Source organism: Sinocyclocheilus grahami, unplaced genomic scaffold (assembly GCF_001515645.1).
Source record: "Sinocyclocheilus grahami isolate Dianchi unplaced genomic scaffold, SAMN03320097.WGS_v1.1 scaffold5358.1, whole genome shotgun sequence".
Taxonomy (NCBI): domain Eukaryota; kingdom Metazoa; phylum Chordata; class Actinopteri; order Cypriniformes; family Cyprinidae; genus Sinocyclocheilus; species Sinocyclocheilus grahami.
Window position 1 is genome coordinate 11,337 of NW_015510070.1, and position 219 is coordinate 11,555.

Consider the following 219-nt stretch of genomic DNA (forward strand, 5'->3'; position numbering starts at 1 on the left):
GTCGACGGTGGGCACCTCCATGATGACCATAGTAGAGATAAACGAGACGAGACGAGACGAGACGAGACGAGACGGCGAGCTTGTAAAGTTCTCTCTAAAGTCCTTTGTTCAAGAGTCCGACCCGATAATAGTCCGTTGAGCGACGCTGAAATTTGAATCCTTTTGTTTTCAATTAAAAAAGCCCGCTACTTTGTTTCCTGTCGTTCTTGTTCTGCTCTG

The 219-nt window shown here is 46.6% G+C and overlaps 1 protein-coding gene across 2 annotated transcripts in view; it reads right to left on the reverse strand.

The window, feature by feature from the left end:
* The window catches only part of LOC107577187 (dual specificity protein phosphatase 1-A-like), a 3,071-nt gene extending 2,870 nt beyond the window's left edge, over positions 1-201 (reverse strand). Inside the window, exon 1 of one of the 2 annotated variants that reach the window (XM_016263288.1) lies at positions 41-201. Coding sequence is in view for 1 of the 2 variants with exons in the window: in XM_016263289.1 (XP_016118775.1) it covers positions 16-30 (15 nt within the window). In the remaining variant the exon portion in view is untranslated. The other variant, XM_016263289.1, reaches the window with a different exon arrangement.
* Positions 202-219: the final 18 nt, after the last annotated feature.